The sequence below is a fragment of the Anomaloglossus baeobatrachus genome, chromosome 2, assembly GCF_048569485.1.
Source record: "Anomaloglossus baeobatrachus isolate aAnoBae1 chromosome 2, aAnoBae1.hap1, whole genome shotgun sequence".
NCBI lineage: Eukaryota > Metazoa > Chordata > Amphibia > Anura > Aromobatidae > Anomaloglossus > Anomaloglossus baeobatrachus.
Genome location: NC_134354.1, coordinates 179,636,374 through 179,659,106, shown reverse-complemented (window position 1 = coordinate 179,659,106; position 22,733 = coordinate 179,636,374). Strand labels below are relative to the sequence as shown.

Genomic DNA, 22,733 nt, shown 5'->3' with positions numbered 1-22,733 from the left:
AAGCTGCAGTTCATCATTCCCGGGGTGTCACACGAAGCGATGTGTGCTGCCTCAAGAACGATGAACAACCAGACGTTCAATTTTTAGAAAATGAACGACGTGTCAGCGATCAACGTTTTAACGCACAATCAGGGTCGCACGTAGCTGTCACACACTACAATATCACTAACGATGCCGGATGTGCGTCACTTACGACGTGACACATCGTTATATATATTGTAGCGTGTAAAACTTTACTCACATTTTTTATTGATCCCAATGTTAAGGCAGCCCGGGCCGGCTCCAGGTTTTTGTGGCCTCCGGGTGAAAGAGTCTCAGTGGGCCCCATCCACACACAGACACGCACACATACAGGCATACATATACATATTTGAAGACAAATTCAGAAAAATACATATAAACAGACAAATATATGCACAGTCATATACACTGACATACATGCAGACACAGACGCATTAGGGCTCATGCGCACGTTGCGTAATTCCATGCATTTACACTGCGTATAGCACTGCAGTGTAAATGCATGCGTCCTGCGTCCCCTATACAATCTATGTAGATTGTACATGATACGTGCGCACGTAGCTTTTTTGAATGCAGCGATTTAGATGCTAAAATGTTGACCCAAATCCGTGCATTCATAAAATGAGCATGTCAATTATTCCGTGCGCTATGGATGCAGCTCCCACTCTGTCTATGGTGGGGGAAGCAGCCATAGCGCATGAAATCGGATTTTCTGTACAGAAAAACTGCATCCATTATGCAGTGTTTCTGCAGCGATTTGACGCGCACATGTGCTGTCAAATCGCTGCAGAATATTCAGCAGTTACGTGTGCATGAGCCTTTACAGGTATTAATATGGGGAAATCGCCAGCAGCCTCACTCACCTCTCCCGCTTGTTTCCGTCCAGCTCCTTCAGGACATGTGGCTGTGTTTCACGATGGCTGTCACTAACAGACATGACTGCACACTGACAGCACTGCTGTATTTACATCACAGGAGGGGCTGGGCGCTACAATATATACATTACAGGAGGGGCAGGGGGCATAGACGTTACTGGAGTGGCAAACAGCTTTGGTGGTGTACTCATTACTGCGATGGGTGACATAGCGCTCTGGGGGACCCATATAGTTCTGGGGGGGGGGCGCACAGACTGCTCTAATTCATATATACACACACAGTACTGCTTCTTACACACACAGCTCTGACACACACACACACACTACAATGTGCCCCCTACACACACACACACACACTACAATGCCCCCCTACACACACACAATGCACCCCACATCACCTCCTACACACACACAATGCACCCCACATCACCACACACTACAATGCATCCCCCCCACACACACACACTGCACCCCACATCACCTCCTACACACACACACAATGCACCCCACATCACCCCACACACACACAATGCACCCCACATCACCACACACACACACACAAAATGCACCCCACATCACCACACACACACAATGCACCCCACATCACCACACACACACACACACACACACACACACCCAATGCACCCCATATCACCACACACACACACACACACACAAAATGCAACCCACATCACCTCACACACACACACACACACACAATGCACCCCACATCACCTCACACACACACAAAATGCACCCCACATCACCTCACACACACACACACAATACACACACAATACTCACACACACACACACACACACACACACACACACACACAATGCACCCCCCCACACACACACACACTGCACCCCACCACACACACAATGCACCCCACATCACCTCACACACACACAATGCACCCCACATCACCTCACACACACACACAATGCACCCCACATCACCTCACACACACACACACAATGCACCCCACATCACCTCACACACACACACACACACACACACACACAATGCACCCCACATCACCTCACACACACACAATGCACCCCACATCACCTCACTCACACACACACAATGCACCCCACATCACCTCACAAACACACACACAATGCACCCCACATCACCTCACAAACACACACACAATGCACCCCACATCACCTCTCTCACACACACAATACACCCCACATCACCTCACAAACACACACACAATGCACCCCACATCACCTCTCTCTCACACACACACAGAATACAATGCACCCCCCCATTACCCCTCCCCCCACATACAATACAATTCCCCCCCCCATTAACCCTCCCCCACACAGAATACAATGCACCCTCCATTACCCTTCCCCACACACACGATACAATGCACCCTCCATTACCCCTCCCCCCACACACAATACAACCCTCATCACCCCCTACACACACAAATTACACTGCCCCATCACTACACACTCCTCCCTCTCCCTTGGAATACAGTACTCCTCCTCTGCCTGTCACAGAGCTGTGTTCCTTCACAAATGTTCCCCGTTGTGTCCTCAGCCCCTCCTCACTCATCCCCATTAATTACACCTGTCTCTTCAGCTCCTTCATGGAGCGCTCGCTTCCTCTTGTCCCCTGTGTGGCGCCTGCAGCACTGTGATGACGTCAGCAAGGTGCTGATCTCATCACGTTGCTGCACGTCGGGGGCGGGGCCCAGTCCCGGCGCGCTGTTCAAATGTATTTACGTCTGAAAGATGCAAATACATTTGAATAGGAACGGAAAGAGGAAGCTTCGGTCATCGGCTCTGCTGCGCTCCTCTGCACTGGGTGCATGCCGAGCACAGCACACAGCAGAGCCGACAGAGCACAGCGCGCTGCCTCCTGCTAGTGTGCCTGGCATGCACACAGTGTAGAGGAGCGCAGCGGGGACAGCAGATACAGCGGCGCACTACACCGTGCCCCTGCTTCTAGGGAGGGGGAGGGGAGGGGGGGCAGCTGCCCGCCCCTCGCTGGGTACGGCCGTAGCACATAGCAGGGAGCGTTAGCACACCTGACCCCGGAAGTACTAGTGGCCGCTGGTACTTCCGGTGTCAATCAGCGTCCTGTGCCCGCAGTTTGTTTTTGCGTCTTAAAGACGCAGATACAAATAAATAGCGGTGCTTCAACACCCCGCGCCTCCCCCCCCCCCGAAAACACAGCTGATTTATTAGACTGTTTTTACGGAGGGGGAGAGGGTGTGAAGAAAAAAAATGCTGACAGGTGCCAAGTATGGTGGGGGCCCCCTTAGAAGCTCTTTTGGTGGGGGCCCCTGGGCTGGAGCCCCGTCTGCCCCGCCTATAATCCGGCCCTGTAATATATATATATATATATATATATATATATACAGTACAGACCAAAAGTTTGGACATGCCTTCTCATTCAAAGAGTTTTCTTTATTTTCATGACTCTGAAAATTGTGGATTCACATTGAAGGCATCAAAACTATGAATTAACACATGTGGAATGAAATACTTAACAAAGGTTCTAGGTTCTCCAAAGTAGCCACCTTTTGCTTTGATTACTGCTTTGCACACTCTTGGCATTTGATGAGCTTCAAGAGGTAGTCACCGGAAATGGTTTTCACTTCACAGGTGTGCCCTGTCAGGTTTAATAAGTGGGATTTCTTGCCTTATAAATGGCGTTGGGACCATCAGTTGTGTTTTGCAGAAATCTGGTGGATACACAGCTGATAGTCCTACTGAATAGACTGTTAGAATTTGTATTATGGCAAGAAAAAAGCAGCTGAGTAAAGAAAAACGAGTGGCCATCATTACTTTAAGAAATGAAGGTCCGAAAAATTGGGAAAACTTTGAAAGTGTCCCCAAGTGCAGTGGCAAAAACCATCAAACGCTACAAAGAAACTGGCTCACATGACCAGGAAAGGAAGACCAAGAGTCACCTCTGCTGCAGAGGATATGTTTATCCGAGTCACCAGCCTCAGAAATCGCAAGTTAACAGCAGCTCAAATTAGAGACGAGGTTAATGCCACACAGAGTTCTAGCAGCAGACAAATCTACAGAAAAACAGTTAAGAGGAGACTTTGTGCAGCAGGCCTTCATTGTAAAATAGTTGCTAGGAAACCACTGCTGAGGACAGGCAACAAGCAGAAGAGACTTGTTTGGGCTAAAGAACACAAGGAATGGACATTAGACCAGTGGAAATCTGCACTTTGGTCTGATGAGTCCAAATTTGAGATCTTTGGATCCAACCACCGTGTCTTTGTGTGACGCAGAAAAGGTGCATGGATAGAGACTACCTGCCTTGCTCCCACCGTGAAGCATGGAGGAGGACATGTGATGGTGTGGGGGTGCTTTGCTGGTGACACTGTTGGGAATGTATTCAAAATTGAAGGCATACTGAACCAGCATGGCTACCACAGCATCTTGCAGCGGCATGCTATTCCATCCGGTTTGCGTTTAGTTGCACCATCATTTATTTTTCAACAGGACAATGACCCCAAACACACCTCCAGGCTGTGTAAGGGCTATTTGACTAAGAAGGAGAGTGATGGGGTGCCACGCCAGATGACCTGGCCTCCACAGTAACCAAATCTGAACCCAATCGAGATGGTTTGTGGTGAGCTGGACCGCAGAGTGAAGGCAAAAGGGCCAACAAGTGCTAAGCATCTCTGGGAACTCCTTCAAGACTGTTGGACTATTTCTGGTGACTACCTCTTGAAGCTCATTAATAGAATGCCAAGAGTGTGCAAAGCAGTAATCAAAGCAAAAGGTGGCTACTTTGAAGAACCTAGAATATAAGACATATTTTCAGTTGTTTCACATTTTTTTGTTAAGTATTTCACTCCACATGTGTTAATTTATAGTTTTGATGCCTTCAATGTAAATCTACAATTTTCAGAGTCATGAAAATATAGAAAACTCTTTGAATGATAAGAGGTGTCCAGTTCGAAAGTTTGGGGTCACCCAGACAATTTTGTCTTTTCCATGAAAAATCATACTTTCATTTATCAAATGAGTTGCATAATGATTAGTAAATATAGTGCAGACATTAACTAGGTTACAAATAATGATTTTTACGTGATATAATAATTTTCTCCTTCAAACTTTGCTTTCGTAAAAGAACGCTCCCTTTGCAGCAATTCCAGCTTTTCAGACCTTTGGCATTCTAGCTGTTAATTTGCTGAGGTAATCTGAGATATTTTGCAGCCCATGCTTCCAGAAGCCTCTCCCACAAGTTGGATTGGCTTGATGGGCACTTTTTGCGTACCATACGGTCAAGCTGCTCCCACAACAGCTCTATAGGGTTGAGATCTGGTGACTGGGCTGGCCACTCCATTACAGATAGAATACCAGCTGCCTGCTTCTTCCCTAAATAGTTCATGCATAATTTGGAGGTGTGCTTTGGGTCATTGTCCTGTTGTAGGATGAAATTGGCTCCAATCAAGCGCTGTCCACAGGGTATGGCATAGCGTTGCAAAATGGAGTGATAGCCTTCCTTATTCAAACTCCCTTTTACATTGAACAAATCTCCCACTTTACCAGCACCAAAGCAACCCCAGACCATCACATTACCTCAACCATGCTTGACAGATGGCGTCAGGCACTCTTCCAGCATCTTTGCAGTAGTTCTGAATCTCACAAATGTTCTTCTGTGTGATCCAAACACCTCAAACTTCGATTCGTCTGTCCATGACACTTTTGTCCAATCTTCCTCTGTCAGTGTTCTTTTGCCCATATTAATCTTTTCCTTTTATTAGCCAGTCTCAGATATGGCTTTTGCTTTGCCACCCAAAAAGGTCACCCAATAGCAATGTGAAAGACTGGTGGAGGGCATGCCAAGACACATGAAAGCTGTGATTTAAAATCATGGTTATTCCACAAAATATTGATTTCTGAACTCTTCCTGAGTTATTAGTTATTAATATTTTTGTATCTAAATTATTATAAACATGTTTGCTTTGCATTATTTGAGGTCTGAAAGCAATGCATTGTTTTGTTATTTTAACCATTTCTCATTTTCAGAAAATAAATACAAAATTTATTGCTTGGAAATTCGGATACATGTTGTCAGTAGTTTATAGAATAAAAGAACAATTTACATTTTACTCAAAAATATACCTATAAAGAGAAAATTCAGAAAAACTGACAATTTTACAGTGGTCTCTTAATTTTTGCCAGAGCTGTGTATATATATATATATATATATATATATATATATATATATATATATATATATATATATATATATATATATGTATATATATATATATATATATATATATATATATATATATATATACATATATATATATATATATATAAAAATATATATATATATTTATATATATATATGTAAATATATATATATATATATATATATATATATTTATATATATATATATATATATATATATATATATATATATATATATATATATATATATATATATATATATATATATATATATATATATATATACATATATACGCACGTGCACACACACACACAGACTTCTCCTCAACAGGCCCCCTGTTGTTGGCAACAAGGCAATTCAATTTTTCAGGAAACGTTTTGCTGGGATTTATTTGTCTACTTAACCCCATTTATAACTGGTAACAGATCAGGATGGAATATAGCATAGTTCTGCATTTGGGTATCTAGACATCACACATCACAGCCATCACCTCTTCCCTGCAGAACTTTGCACAGGTTAATCAATAAGAAAAAAGTTTATTTTTCAGGAAAGATCATAAGCTCTCTAGTATAGGGATCTTTTTTTTTTTTTTTCAATCACAGCCAAAAGCATTGGCACTCTTGCAATTGTGCAAGAGGATGAAGTATTTCCCCCAGCAATATATTGCAAGTACACATTTTGTTATACACATGTTTATTTCCTTTGTGTGTATTGGAAAAACAGAAAAAAAAACAGAAAAAAGGCAAATTGGACATATCATACAAAACCCCCAAAATGGACCAGAAAAAAATTGTTGTCACCTTTCCAAAATTGTGGGTAAACAACTTTATTTCAAGCATTTGATGTTCATTCAAATTCACCTCTGGCAAGTTTCAGGTGTGGGTGATATGAAAATCACACCTGAAACCAGACAAAAAGGGGAGAAGTTGACTCAATCTTTTCAGTCTGTGTGCCACACTAAGCATGGAGAACAGAAAGAGAAGAAGAGAACTGTCTGAAGACTTGAGAACCAATATTGTAGAAAAATATTAACAATTGTAAGGTTATAAGTCCATCTCTAGAGATCTTGATGTTCCTTTGGCCACGGTGTGTAACATAATCAATAAGTTGACAACCCGTGGCACTGTAGCTAATCTCCCTGCACGTGGATGTCAGGGAAAAATTGATGAAAGGTTGAAACGCAGGATAGTCTGATGGGTAAGCAATCCCAATCAAGTTCCAAAGAAATTCAAGCGATCCTGCAAGCTCAGGGTGCATCAGTATCAGCGAGAACGATCCATTGACATTTGAATGAAATATAATGTTATGACAGGAGACCCAGGAGGACCCCTAAAGTCCTACAGTCAAATATGGTGGAGGTTCAGAGATGTATTAGGGTTGTGTTGATGCCTCTGGCACTGGTACCTCAACTGAAATCTGAAGAATACCAAAGGATTTTGGGTCCCAATGTAATCCCCAGTGTCAAAAAGCTGGGTTTGCATATTATGTCATGGGTCTTTCAGCAAGACAATGACTCCAAACATACCAAAAGCAACCAAAACTGGATGCAAACAAAGTACTGGAGAGTTCTGAAATATCCAGCAATAAGTCCAAATCTAAACCCAATTGAACACCTGTAAAAAGATCTTAAAATTGCTTTTGGGAGACGGCACACTTCAAATATGAGAGACCTGGAATCTAGAGCAGTTTGCAAAAGAAGAGTGGTCCAAAATTCCAGGTGAGAGGTGTATGAAGCTTGCTGATGGTTATAGGAAGCGATTGACTGCAGTTATTTATTCCAAATGGTGTGCAACCAAATATTAAGAGTGTCAACAATTTTTTGCAGCCTATTTTGGGGGTTTTGTGTGAAATTATGTCCAACTTGCCTGTTTTCCTCAGCTTGCCTGTTTTCCTCAAAGGAAATAAATGTGTATAACAAAACAAGTGTAAAGGCCCCGTCACACGCATCGATATATCTTGCGATCACATGAGCGATTGCACCCGCCCCTGTCATTTGTGCGTCATGGGCAATTTGTTGCCCAATGCACACAAAGTCGTTAACCTCCGTCACACATACTTACCTCCCTAACGACGTCGCTGTGGGCGGCGAACATCCTCTTCCTGAAGGGGGTTGGACGTAAGGCGTCACAGCGACGTCACACAGCGGCCGCCCAATAGAAGTGGAGGGGCGGAGAGGAGCGGGACATAACATCCCGCCCACCCCCTTCCTTCCGCATTGCTGGCGGGATGCAGGTAAGCTGTGTTCGTCGTTCCCGGGGTGTCACACGTAGCGATGTGTGCTGCCTCGGGAACGATGAACAACCAGCGCACAGAAGGAGGAACGACATTATGAAAATGAACGACGTGTCAAAGAGCAACGATAAGGTGAGTATTTTTGCTCGTTAACAGTCATTCGGAGATGTCATGCGCTACAAGATCTCTAACGATGCCGGATGTGCGTCACAAACTCCATGACCTTGCCGACATATCGTTAGATATATCGTAGCGTGTGACGGGGCCTTTACTGCATTGTCTGGGAGAAATATCTTTTTCTGGAATAATTTCAAGGGTGCCAAAACTTTTGGCCTTGACAGTATATGTTATTTACTATCTCTTGTAAGACCTATACGACTTATCTTAGATAAAAAACAGTTCAGTTATTCAATGCAATTAATTTTTTACATGTATTTTTGATTCATCTTCTAGAATCCATAACGCCTTCTACCCAAGTCATCCCGTGTTTATCCTCACATTACTGCATGTGATGAGTGCTCCACTTCATGGTTTGGCCAACACCATTGTTTTTGTATTAGACAAGGAAACTTGGAACCAACTTACAATGACATCACTGAGGGTCAGTATTTTGAGTGTCTTTGTTGTATCCTCTGAATCATTCTGTTTGTATTGCCAAGAGTCTCTTAATGTATAATGCTTTTTAATTACTTCTTGACCTGACAATTTTCTGTGTTCACACTTCCGTTTTTCCCTCTCCTCACAGATTGTTAAAAAGGTTATTCAGGACCTAAAAATTGACAAACTCAACCAATTATAGAATCAGTGAGAGTCCGTCTCTCTCACGATCAGCTGAAAGTCCTCCGGCAGCAGCCTGATTTAAGGCTAGGTTCACATTCCATTGGCAAACACTTGCATACGCTCAGTAGGTATGCGCCCATCACATTACACTGTCAGGACTCAGTATGAATATCCATCCACCATAGGATCCCACTGTAAAGAGATGTATACTGCATGGTATAAATATCTTTGCATATTTCCTACTGTAACACCCCAGGGTCAAGGGGTTTTTACCCGACACATCGCCGAGCTTGGGGTGCAGATCCTCTGCGTCATCACGGCTGACCTAACCCAGTTTCATGACCCCGAGACGTACAGAAGGGGAAGGATGGCTTTGGATGAGAGTTAGGATGGAGGACAGGGGTGGTAGTGACGGTGAGGAAAGTCTTTTTAAATCGTGACGCCACCTGTGGTACGCGGCCAGGTATGGGCCGCCGCTGCCGATGCTGCTCTCCAGGGCTGATGGTGAAGGTTGCAGCCGGGATGGTGTCACTCCCCACAGGCGGAGCGGGTTACCCCGGGGAGAATGATGGAGGACAGACGAGAGTGGTGGTAGTCCCCATTGGCGCCACAGCGCACGGTGACAGTGAAGGAGAGGCAGAGACAGGGGCTGCGGTTCCAGGTCTTTTACCCACATGTAGTTCAGGCGCTGCCCCAGAGTACCATTCTCCTCCACGATGGGCTCCAGCCGATCCTGGATCCATGAAAGGTGAAGTCTGGTGTGTGTTAGCCTGTAGGCTCTTCCTTATTTGTTGCACTAAGTATCGGACCCCCGTGGCGTGAAGCACTTGGGGATCCCGGTGTCAGTAAAGTGTCCCGTTCTGTATGCTGATAGCGCGATTCTTTTGTGGGGTTGGTCCAAGACCTCAGCCGTGGATCCTAAATGCTATTTGGCTGGAGACTCGGTGGGACAGATCTGGTGGCTTTCCTACCGGTCCCGCGACCCTTGCAGAGTTGGTAGACAATGTAGAGTATATCTGCCCTAGGGTTCTGTACCCCGACAGTGCCGATCCTGTGGAAGCAGCCGCCTGCATCTGTCCAGCGACTGTGTTGAACGCCTTGGCCCACAGAGCTGCTTGTGGCACATCTGCTCTGCTCTGTGTCTGTTGCAGTTCTCCTCTGCTGTAGTTGTGTTGTGTGTTCCGAGCTGTTGCCCCCAGCCGCTGCCACAAGCCGGTTCACTATTCTCACTAGGTCATCCTGCTCTTCCCACTGTGTGCTCCTGACTCCCCCTGGTGGTTGCTTCTCCCTGACCCTGAGTCCCCAGTTCCAGTGGATCGGGGAGCCCCTGGTGCGGTGGCATCCTGTAAACCCAACTGCTGTAGTGACCCCCTAATGTGACCCGACCCTGGCCCAGTCCCCATTGGGGAGGGCAACCCACTGTTACTGTGTGAATGGAAACCGGTACCGACCTCCCCTGGACCTAGGATAAGTACTACACCCTAATGGAGGTGCAGTACCCTGTGGCGCCTGAAGCCTCAGGGGCGCTGCACTACTGTATTGCTGCACTCATACAATTACATAAGTAGATGCGAGCCAGACGGAGGCTGAAAGATCACACTTTTAGCCTGCGTCTGGTAAATGATTGGCCACTGTGATGTTACAGTATATGTCTGGAAAAGTTTCCAGACGTATACCGTAGGCTAGGTGCACAGACAGTGTGCAACTAACCTAAGCGATGTACGGGCTGTATACAGCAATACCATACATTGCTTCATGGCTGTTGAGTGAATACTGGTAAATTCACTTGGATGGGAGATCAAGCTTAGTACTTGTCTAGTAAGACCTGTAGGGGGCTGCTGTGTTCCATCCTTACATTGCTTAGCTCCAGCAGAGAAGGGGCTTGTTTTTGGAGGATGAGATGATATTTTTATTTTTATTGGTGCCAGCCGGGAGCACGAAAAGCATAATGATTGCGATCACAATCGTGACCAGATCCAGGGATGAAGGGGGCCCGTCATCGCATATTTCAGTTGGATGTGTGTTCCTCGGACGTACATTCAGCTGAAGTGTATTACTACACTAGAGACCCACCAGGTTTCTGCACAGCAATACAAGATGACAACCAGATAGAGGCCAGAGCAAACACTGAGTATGAAAAGGACGACAGTGTTCCAGCAGGACAACTACGTGGAACATACATTGATATTGAAGAAACTATATAATGACAATGTAGTAAAGGTGTAGATTTGGCCCCCACAGTCCCCAAACTTTAACCCAATCAAACACTTGGTGAGGTGAAGAAAAATCTGTATATATACCCAAGTGAGTCGACCAGTATACACAAACATTGGGAACACGTAGAAGAGACCTGGGATCAGATTTTGGTCAAACATGCTTGAATCTGATCAACAGCATGCCCAGGGTTGAGGCAGTGTTGAAAGCCAAAAGTGGATTTACAAAATACTAACAAAATAATACAAATTTAAGTTTTTAGAAGCAAAACGGTAACAATTCAGTGACTTAGACAAAATCTGCATAACTAATCATATGCTAAATTACAAGTCAAATTTATGTATGAGATAGCCAAGATGATTGTCTGTAGCATGAAGGCAGTTTCATGATCTGAGGTGTAGTGTATGGTGAGATATGGAGCCTGAAAGTCAAATGTTTAACACATTGTTACCATTTTGCCTGTCAGTGTAAACTTATATGTGTGCCCCTGCTATATCCTGTGTAATGAATGTGTCTGACCATCCAGGAACATGGTCTGATCATACTACAGCTGCTGGCCTGTGGAGAAAAGAAAAAAATATATAAATAGGACAGCATGGGGTCACAGCTGATTCTTTCTGTGATGTAAAATATTATTTTACAGGCAGGGAAATGTTTTACCCACTGGGAAAGAACTATAAATTACAGTTATAGGTGACTTACAGCTAACATTCTTTCTGATGGGATCAGTCACATTCCCCGTCTTTTCCATCTTGCCCAGACCGTCATGACATTTCTTCCAGTCACGACTCATCTGCAAAGATATTACTTATTAACAGATAATAGTTACAATCTAAGGGGTATTTTGCACGTTGCGACACTGCCCCCGTCGCACATGCGATATCTTGTGATAGCTGCCGTAGCGAACATTATCGTTATGGCAGCTTCACACGCACTTACCTGCCCTGCGACGTCGCTCTGGCCGGCAACCCGCCTCCTTCCTAAAGGGGCGGGTCGTGCGGTGTCACAGCGACGTCACACAGCAGGCGGCCAATAGAAGCGGAGGGGCGGAGATGAGCGGGACATAAACATCCCGTTCACCTCCTTCCTTCCGCATAGCCGGTGGAGGCAGGTAAGGAGATGTTCTCGCTCCTGCGGCTTCACACACAGCGATGTGTGCTGCCGCAGGAATGAGGAACAACATCGTATCTCCTATTGGTGCTACATTATGAAAATGACCGATGCTACACAGATCACCGATTTTCGGCACTCTTGCGATCGTTTATCGGCGCATCTAGGCTTTACACGCTGCGACGTTGTTACCGGCGCCGGATGTGCGTCACTTTCGATTTGACCCCGACGATATCGCATTAGCGATGTTGCAGCGTGCAAAGTACCCCTAACTGTACTTGCTCTAGGAGCACACCCTTTATTCTGTATCAAGCTATTTGCAACAGTCACACTCTTTATGAAGCTCATTAACCCTTCTTAATAAATGTTAAATTACACATATCATGACAGTCTGCAGTGATAAGGTTAAAGGGGTTGTCCAGTCTAAATCCCCAAGTAAATTTGTCCTTGACAATATATATTCCAGTCAGTTCCTGGAACCCTTATGGCAGTCCGCTGCTTGTGTCACAGACTTGTTCCTTGATTCTCTTGTAAAGGAAGTAACTGGCAGTAAATCTGACAATATAGGAAGAAGCTGACAGAAAAAAATCCTCCCAGTAGAGCTTTCTTTTTCCTCCCTCAGAAGTCGCTGCCATCCTTTTTACTGTGGAAAGACATGTTTTATGTAAGGTATCTCAATTTCTGGCACCAGTTTCCATGAAGAATCTAAAGTTGACCATGCACGAGAGATTTTTGTCGGTCGAATATTTATTTAGCATCAGAGGCATCAAGGTTCAGCTCAGAGAGGGCAAAACACCTAAATGGGCCCCTAAGCAGGTAACCGTGGTAACAACTACAGTGGTGCACCCTAATCGTGGATACAGGGGAACCTCAGCAGATGACAGCCCTGTTATTGGAAATCAATCTCTATATAAAGACTGACACTGATATTACCGCTATATGGTGATCACATAGTGTTATGTACCTGTAGCGCCCCTGAGGCTTCCGTCGCCACAGGAACATTGCACCCCAGCCAGAGGTGTGATGTCCCATCCTGAGTAAGGAAGGGGGTAAACGCCGGTCCATAGGTAAATTTGCACTACACCCATTGTTAGGCACACACAGGGACCAGGGACAGTGGCAGCAACCCCCCCAGGCTGCATTCTGGGGGGCTGTAAGACCCATCCCTGCTCCCATAGGGCAGGGCTTAGCAACTGGGTAGGTGGGAGGAGCCAGCCAAGTGTAGAGTAGAGATAGGAAGGTCAAGTGTAGTCAGTTGGAGTTGTTAGTTGAGAGGAGCTGAAGTAAGGAGGAGAGCTGAGAGGAGTGAGAAGAGAAGAGCTCTAGTAAGTCAGGAGCAAGAAGGAGAAAGTGACGCTTCCTGGTGGAGACCCAGGTGACACCACAGCAGAGAAATACAGAAGGGATTCCAGGGCCACTGAACCGCTTTCAAGCACAGGTCCTGTTCCACAGAAAGATCAGGTGGAGGGATCAAGCTGCAGACAGGGGACGGTCCCTAGAAACTGGAGGAAGAGAAGTCAATTCCAAAAGTAAAAAAAACGAGGTCCAGGGTGGCTGCAAGCGCCCAAGGCCACAGCCCACTGCAGAACCTCTGGGGAGAGGGTGAAGTTCCAGCTAGGCTAGCCCCTTATCCGGAGGCTGTAGTGGAGGCCAAGCCAGGTTCATCCAGCAAAGGCAAGGCTTAGAAGACAGCTGAAGAGAGGAACACAATAGAAGGGTGCACCGGCTTTCACTCCCAGATCTACCCGGGATCAGCGGAGGTCCCTGACAGGGGGTTCCAGCCGTCCAAAGGCACAGTGCGCCATAAACCAGGAATTGTGAGTAAACAACTTGAAACTGCACCCTTGGTGTTGCCTCTGTTATTTCATCTGCACTGCATAGACTTCCATCATTGCATAGACTTCCATCACTGCATAGACTGTAATAAGCACCAACTGTTGCCCCGGGGTACCGCTCCACCTGTGGGGAGCAGAACCATCCAAGCTGCCATTTCATCAGCCCCAGAGGCCCCATACAGCAGCGGCGGCTTAATAGCCGCAAACCACAGGTGGCGTCACGAATAATATAAACTTTGAGCACCCCCAGTGAAGACATATTAATTGACTCCCGCCAGGGTCACGGAGTCAGGCCCCGCCACCACTGACTACCCCCCGGAATAGTCCGGCCCGGCACCGGGTGTCCCATAGCCCTGGGGTGGGCGAGTCATACCAGTCCAGCAGAACATACAAGATATTAAATTACAGTTATAGGTGATGACTTACAGTTGATGTTCTTTCTAATGGGATCGCTCACTTTCCCCGTCTCTTCCATCTAGCCCAGACCGCCATGACATTTCTTCCAGTCACGACTCATCTGCAAAGATTACAACAAAGAAACATTTGATTTCTCGCATTTCCAGCCCTGTCCTCATCTATCCCTGGCCTGCACAAAGTCCTCATCCTACTGATTCACCCAATACTGAGCCGCTGCTGTATGTGTCCCTATTACTGTACCTGCTGTGTGGTACAATAAGGCCTAAGCCACACGGCGAGAAAATCGGTGCGAGTGGAGTGCGATAAAACATCGCATTCCCCTCGGACCAATTCTAGCCTGTTTGTCAGCACACATGAGCGATTATTTTCTCAGCCCTAATCGGACCGAGAAAACAATCGCAGCATGCTGCGACTGTAATGCGAGACTCTTTCTCTCACACCCATTCAAGTGAATGGGGCGAGAGAAAAATCGCACTGCACTTGCGGTACACCGGTGTACTGCCAGTGCAGTGCGAGAATGTCAGTAGCTGACTACGGAGGAGAGAGGGAGAGAAATCCCTCCAACCCGTCCTCCGTGCCAGCCCGCCCCACGCAGCTGAGGTCTGCTCACATGATCGGAGCTCAGATGCAGGCACACTCGTATGACACTCGGCTCCTGCTGTGCTGCCAGCGCGAGCCGAGTCTCATGCGAGCATCGCAGTAGTGCCCCGTGTGGCCCCAGCCTAACAGCGCTCCTCTTACTTCCCCACATAGTAATTCCACCCTCTGTGCTACTTACACAGTAATAATATCTCCGATGTGCCCTATAGATGGTAAAATTGCCTCCTATAAAATATTAATACCCTCTGCAAATGCCTTAGAAAAACAAATTTATCCCTTAGAAAGTAATAATGCCCCCTGTGCACCTTTGACGATGACAATACCCTGAGTGGTCCTATAACAATAATGGTTCTTAAGTGTCCACTTAACATTTAATGTTAACAATAATGTCCCCTGAGTCCCACCCTGGTATATATGTGTCCCATTCTGGTAAATATGTCTCCCATCCTGGTATATACAGTGCCTTGCGAAAGTATTCAGCCCCTTTGAATTTTTCAACCTTTTCCCACATTTCAGGCTTCAAACATAAAAATTTTAATGTTTTGGTGAAGAATCAACAACAAGTGGGACACAATTGTGAGGCAGAACGAAATTTGTTGTTTATTTTAAACTTCTACAAAAAAAAATAAACTGAAAATTGGGGCGTGCAATATTATTATAAGTTAATACTATGTAGTGCCACCTTCTGCTGCGATTACAGCTGCAAGTCGCTTGGGGTGCAGTTTTGCACATCGAGAGACTAAAATTCTTGCCCATTCTTCCTTTGCAAACAGCTCGAGCTGAGTGAGGTTGGATGGAGAGCGTTTGTGAACAGCAGTTTTCAGCTCTTTCCACAGGTTCTCGATTGGATTCAGGTCTGGACTTTGACTTGGCCATTCTAACACCTGGATACGATTATTTGTGAACCATTCCATTATAGATTTTGCTTTATGTTTTGGATCATTGTCTTGTTGAAAGACAAATCTCCATCCCAGTCTCAGGTCTTTTGCAGACTCCAACAGCTTTTCTTCAAGAATGGTCCTGTATTTGGCTCTATCCACCTTTCCATCAATCTTAACCATCTTCCCTGTCCACCCTGAAGAAAAGCAGGCCAAAACCATGATGCTGCCACCACCATGTTTGATAGTGGGGATGGTGTGTTCAGGGTGATGAGCTGTGTTGCTTTTACACCAAACATATCGTTTGGCATTGTGCCCAAAAAGTTCAATTTTGGTTTCATCTGACCAGAGCACCTTCTTCCACATGTTTGGTGTGTCTCCCAGGTGGCTTGTGGCAAACTTTAAACTACACTTTTTATTCATATCTTTGAGAAATGGCTTTCTCCTTGGCACTCTTCCATAAAGGCCAGATTCGTGCAGTGTATGACTGATTGTTGTACTATGGATAGACTCTCCCACCTCAGCTGTATATCTCTGCAGTTCATCCAGAGTGATCATGGGCCTCTTGTCTGCATCTCTGATCAGTCTTCTTCTTGTTTGAGATGAAATTTTGAGGGATGGCCGGGTCTTGGTAGATTTGCAGTGGTAGGATACTCCTTCCATTTCAATATGATCGCTTGCACAGTGCTTCTTGGGTTGTTTAAAGTTGTGGAAATCTTTTTGTAATCAAATGCGGCTTTAAACTTCTCCACAACAATATCACGGACCTGCCTGTTGTGTTCCTTGGTTTTCATGATGCTATCTGCACTTTAAACAACACACTGAGACTATCAAAGAGCAGGTGCATTTATACGGAGACTTGATTACACATAGGTGGCTTATATTTATCATCATCAGTCATTTAGGACAACATTGGATCATTCAGAGATCCTCAATGAACTTCTAGAGTGAGTTTGCTGCACTGAAAGTAAAGGGGCCAAATAATATTGCACGCCCCATTTTTCAGTTTATTCTTTCTTACAAAAGTTTATAATAAGCAATAAATTTCGTTCAACTTCACAATTGTGTCCCACTTGTTGTTGATTCTTCACCATAACATTAACATTTTTATCTTTATGTTTGAAGCCTGAAATGTGAGATAAAGTTGAAAAATTCAAGATGGCCGAATACTTTTGCAAAGCACTGTATGTGCCCCATCCTGGTGTATATGTGCTGCATCCTGGCCCCTTCCTGGTATATATGTCTCCCATCCTGTTCTATATGTCCTTCATCTTGGCCCATATGTATCCCATCCTGGACCCATCCTGTTATATAACTCCTCCATCCGGGCCCATCCTGGTGTATATGTGCCCATCCTGGCCCATATGTGTCCCATCGTGGCCCATATGTCTCCAATCCTGGCACCTTCCAGTATACAGTGTGTCCACCCATATCCTGTCCACCGCCATTAACTTGAGAACGGTGGCAGCTATAGGCATAGAAGTGGTGTCTAGGTATAGTAAAGTAAGCATGCGCTATGTAATGAAACCACCAATAGCGCCACTTGATGGAAAACAATGGAGTTAGCATTTTTATCTCGAAAACGGAACGAGATAGAGAAAAAAAGTGAATTAAAAAATTGTAGACAGTGGCATGACAGGGAGATTATTTCTCCCTGCTCTGCTGTATAGATTAACTATAAATATCAAGAAACTGACCCGCACATCCAACAAATGTGAACAGGTGCTAACTGAAAAAACATAGATTAACTATATCGGCGCTGCGGCGACCCCACCCTTTGCCCCTTTCCCCGGTAGCTACTCTACTATTTAGCATACAGATGATTCTATCATACACAAGAATGCTCAGCTTGGCCAAATCTAATATATCAAGCTGAGTGTATGTATGTATATCCGCTAAAGGAATTTGCACCGTCGCATTTACAATCACAAAATTTTGCACAGTCGCCTCATGTGAGTCAGGGAACGTCATAGACTATGTTTTGGCAGTAAAATTTAACCCCGCGCTTTACAGTTACTCTCCATAAAACCTCCATTAAAGTGAATAGAGCTGCGATCTACAGGCTATTAATAGCAACTGTGATTGGTTACTATAGGAACAAAGGACATTCATAGTATAAGAAGCCTATGTGTGAGGGAATATGATGTCAGTGGGGAGACAGACACAGACAGACACAGACTCAGAGACAGACAGACAGGCACAGACAAAGAAAAAGGCACACAAGGAAAGTGACAGAGACAGATAGGGAAAAAAACAGACAGACAGAAATGCACACGAGGAAAAAGACAGGCAAAGAGACAGAGACAGACAGAGGCAGACAGGGAAAGAGACAGACAGACAGAGGCAGACAGGGAAGGAGACAGGTACAGACAGAGATAGACAGGGGAAAAAGAGACAGAGAATGAGACAGATAAAGGCAGACAGGGGAAAAAGGCAGACAGACAGGGAAAGAGACAGAGGCAAACAGGGATAGAGACAGACAGGGAAACAGACAGACAGGGAAAGAGACAGACAAGCAGACAGGGAAAGAGACAGACAGGGAAACAGACAGAGAGAGAGACAAACAGACAGAGAGATAGTGAAGGAGACACAGACACACAGAGACAGACACACAGAGACAGACACACAGAGTGAAAGAGAGAGACAAACAGAGAGACAGGCAGACAGACAGACAGAGAGACTGCTACAGAGACGGAGAGTTAGACACTCATAGAGACAGAGACAGACCCACTGACAGAGACAGACACAGACAGACAGAGAAAGACACAGACAGACATACAGACAGACAGAGGCAGACACACAGATAGATAGACAAATAGTAACGGACAGAGAGATAGAGACAGACAGAGACAGACAAAGAGATACAGAGACAGACAGGGAAAGAGACAGACAGACAGAGAGAGACAAAGACATACAGAGACAGACAGGGAAGGAAAGACAGACAGAGACAGACATAAGCAGACAAAGAGACAGACAGACAAAGACTGACAGGCCAAGAGACAGACAGACAGAGAGAGACAGACAGACAGAGACAGAAGCAGACAGGGAAAGAGACAGACAGACAGACAGAAGCAGACAGGGAAAAAGACAAACAGACAGACAGAGACAGACAGAAGCAGACAGAGAAAGAGACAGAGAGATAGAGAGACAGACAGACAGACAGAGACTGGGAGAGAGACAGAAAACAGTTACTATCCCGGGCAACGCCTGGGTACTACAGCTAGTATTCATATATTTTCAATGATCAGAAAGGAGAAGGCCATTGGCAGACTCCTCTAGTAGCAGCCTATTTTTTCCGTAAACAAAAGCATTGGGTATTGAAAATAAAAATTAACTGAAATTACCAATTTAAATGCTTTCGACAAAGTGGTTCTTGCAATTTTAAAGTAACTAGTATTATTGAAATATATAGTAAGGTCAACAAGGTTAAATAAAATTATTCAGTAGGTAATAGGTAAAAGGGATGAACTGAGAAACATATATGGTTGTATGAACAGTAAGTAGTGTAGAGAATTTAGTTTAGTAGGCTCCTGTTGGATTAGGTTGGTGCCTTCTATAGTTCTACTGCACATCAGTACTATGGCAGCTCATCTATATAGAAGTATATAATTATATGTAGATTGACCATAAAACTCATAGCATTACATATGATTTCATTTTAAGGGGAGAAGGATGAACATTTCTTGTATTTGCATCACAATGTGTTTGCCACTGCTTTCAGTGGATCTGTCGAGGCTTACAAACACTTACAAAACAAGATGACTGTTGGAATATGTTTAGTACAACAACTCCATTCCTGTCTATGAGTGTTTAGTTGCTAGGTTTGTATGCTGTTAATTAAGATAGAACAAAAAAAAAGAGAAAAAAGAGGTCACAGGAGGAGCATATGACTGTATTCTTCCTTCTGACTGTCTTCTTCCTTCCTGTGTTCTATGTGAGAGGATGCTTGCTGTAGATGCTCCACATAGAGACACACAGAAATGATTACTTGCTGATTTACTGCACTTCATATTTGTTCCTGATTGTTCCTGAATTGTGCTCTGTTGTGTATCATTTTTGGTCGTATATGCCTGTTGGAGGCAGGCAACAAAATGTCGTCAACCACGTAGTGGCAAATGCTATATGAACCCAGCCTAAAACTGGAGCATCATATCATAGTGACGGTATGCCCGAGTAGGGATTTCCCTCTTTGACCCATTACAGCTCCAAGTACAGTTGTCACCCTGGCAGACACAGGCAGAAAAGGATCCCTGTGCAAGAACAATATATGGGACCTTTGCAGCCTAAAAGCTCATCATAATACACAATTCCACCTGTTTTGTAGGTAGAAATGGACCCCCCAACCTTTTGGGCCCCCAATAATATGTCCGCCCCTGGGTTGTCACCCAGTTTTTTTAGTGCCATAAGGCAGATGCACCTAGGATGCCTGTGACATGCCCCTCACCTATATAGCCTATTCTAGGAGAGATTGGTGACAACCTCTTCGGAACTGTAATTGCAGTCCTCTTCATTGTCATCAAGTTTCCACCAAAATATACGTGTGAAATAGGCTGGGAACCACCTGATAGATAATATGATCTTTTTAAGTCAGATATTAAGGAACAATTCTCTTTTATGTCTGTTATTATAGTTGTGTCGTTTTCCATTTTGTCTCGCAGTACAATGGGTTAAATCTTTTCCTCGTCAGAATCCATCCATCTGCGCTGACTGATAAATAATTATACTTCACAGTCTTTCCCATCTGGAGAATTAAGCCCGTTAACCCTATGCAGTGTACTAGCCATAAATCATTATTTTCTCTGCTCTTGTCTTATTAGAAGGTCCTGCCCAAGTTATATGAGCGAGGCTTGTGCTTAAGAAACCAATGTCCACTTAGAAGAACAGAATATTCATAAGTGAAAACTTCCCTCCTCTTGTTAGGCTTTTCACAATTAAAATCTCCCTGGGGATCTATATATCTAATATATAAAGCTGATTGTATGTATGTATGTATGTATGTATGTATGTATGTTTGTGTGTATGTATGTATGTATGTATGTATGTATGTATGTTTGTGTGTATGTATGTATGTATGTATGTGTGTATGTGTGTATGTCCGGGATTGGCATCTGCACTGTCGCAGCTACAGCCACAAAATTTTGCACACTCACACGTCTGGACCCCGAGAGTGTTGTGAGGCGAAATTTTAATCCCACACGTTCCAAATTACCAAACAATTTTGCCCCTATCTACATACTGGGGAAAAAGTGAAACGAAAAGTGTATCCGCACCGTCGCATTTACAATCACGAAATTTTGCACAGACACCTCATGTGACCCAGGGAACGTCATAGACTATGTTTTGACAGGAAAATGTAACCCGGTGCTTTACAGTTAATCTCCAAAAAACATGGCTCCATTAAAGTAAATGGAGCCTGGAACTACAGGTTATTAGTAGGAGCTGTGATTGGTTGCTATAGGAACAAAAGACATTCATAGTATAAGAAGCTTATATGTGAGGTTATAAGATGTCGGTGAGGAGACGGATAGAGAGAGACTGACAGACAGAGAGACAGACAGAGAGACAGACAGGGAAAGAGACAGAGAGATAGAGACAGACAGGGAAAGTGACAGACCGAGACAAACGGTGAAAGAGACAGACCGAGACAACCGGTGAAAGAGACAGACAGAGACAGACGGTGAACGAGACAGACAGAGACAGACGGGGAAAGAGACAGACAGAGACTGACCTGGAAAGAGACTGACCTGGAAAGAGACAGACAGACATGCAGACAGGGACAGAGACAGGCAGACAGGGAAGGAGGAGACAACCAGAGAGACAGACAAAGATAGATGGGGAAAGACACAGACCTTGATAGAGACAGACGGGGAAAGAGACAGAGAAATAGAGACAGACAAGGAAAGAGACAGACAGAGATAGGCAGACAAGGAAAGAGACAGACAGGAAAAGACACAGACAAAGAGACAGGGAGGCAGACAGGGAAAGAGACAGACTTGGGAAAGAGACAGACCTAGAAAGAGACAGATGGGGAAAGAAACAGAGAGATAGAGACAGACAAAAAAAGAGACAGGCAGACGGGGAAAGAGACAGATGGGGAAAGAGACAGACGGGAAAAGAGACAGACCTGGAAAGCCTGGAAAGAGACAGACCTGGAAAGAGACAGACGGAGCACATTACTTGGCCAATTTAGTTAAATCTGTGTGGAATATCTGCGGTGTTGAAATATATGTTGTGAAATGCTTCTATTAGCTTAGTTTTTGCCTTATAATAATTACATTTCTATCTATTTGTTTTGTGGTTTTTGTGTGCAGAATACATTTTTGTTAATACATTCTATTTTATTAACAACAGTTATTAACCCGGGCGAAGCCGGGTAGTACAGCTAGTGTCCTATATGTGTGATAAATACACAGTCAATTCTCCTAGATAGAGATCCGTAAATAAAGGGGCATAATTGTGCTGCTCCGTCAAAGAACAATCCCCATGATTTCCACTTCTTTCTTGGGGATAATTAATATGCATTTCCTCATAGTTTATCCATAGATTCGTCCCGCTGTTTTGTATCTCAATTTACAG

At 44.6% G+C, this 22,733-nt stretch overlaps 1 protein-coding gene across 4 annotated transcripts in view; it reads left to right on the top strand.

Moving 5' to 3' along the window:
* The window catches only part of LOC142288327 (uncharacterized), a 936,281-nt gene that overhangs the window by 878,144 nt on the left and 35,404 nt on the right, over positions 1 to 22,733 (top strand). For all 4 annotated transcript variants that reach the window (XM_075333504.1, XM_075333506.1, XM_075333503.1 and 1 more), the window contains one exon: positions 8,777 to 8,924. In XM_075333504.1, coding sequence (XP_075189619.1) covers positions 8,777 to 8,924 — 148 coding nt within the window. The remainder of the gene's footprint in view (positions 1 to 8,776; positions 8,925 to 22,733) is intronic.